At 40.5% G+C, this 420-nt stretch overlaps 1 protein-coding gene across 1 annotated transcript in view; it reads right to left on the reverse strand.

Moving 5' to 3' along the window:
- Nucleotides 1-102: 102 nt before the first annotated feature.
- PHALS_09640 (uncharacterized protein) overlaps nucleotides 103-420 on the reverse strand; it is a gene marked incomplete at both ends in the record, with an annotated part of 3266 nt that continues 2948 nt past the window's right edge. The window contains 3 exons of the mRNA XM_024724931.1: nucleotides 103-139; nucleotides 208-285; nucleotides 361-412. Of these exons, the coding sequence (XP_024575758.1) occupies nucleotides 103-139; nucleotides 208-285; nucleotides 361-412 (167 nt within the window). The remainder of the gene's footprint in view (nucleotides 140-207; nucleotides 286-360; nucleotides 413-420) is intronic.

The following is a 420-nucleotide window of genomic DNA, read 5'->3' on the forward strand; positions in this document are numbered from 1 at the left end:
GGTGCACCAAAAGTGGGATATCAGTGGGATATCTTGGTGGTGGACTTGATGGCTCAGCAAAGAACGAGCAGTATCAATCCTATGGCTAAACATTTCACGGAGTTATCCCCGAATTACCGTCTTCGTTGCCGCCAGATACCTAAGTTGAAACAAAGGATGAGCTATAGTCTTTATACAGTGCCATGTAGTAGATGCATCTATGAATACCCTTCAATATCTGTGATGAGCTCATTGGTCGCGATTGGTTTGCATGTGATTGTGGTTGAAAGGTAGTGAATTTGCCATCTAAATGAGTCGGCAACTAATTAATGCTTTTTCTAATATCTAAAGTTAATAATATACTACTGATGACGTACTCACCCGAACAATACCTTGCTAACAAAGAGAAAATCAAAGTTGCACAAAAGCGCTACTATCAGC

The sequence above is a fragment of the Plasmopara halstedii genome, assembly GCF_900000015.1.
Source record: "Plasmopara halstedii genome assembly, contig: Scaffold_430, whole genome shotgun sequence".
In the NCBI taxonomy this organism is placed as follows: Eukaryota; Oomycota; class Peronosporomycetes; order Peronosporales; family Peronosporaceae; genus Plasmopara; species Plasmopara halstedii.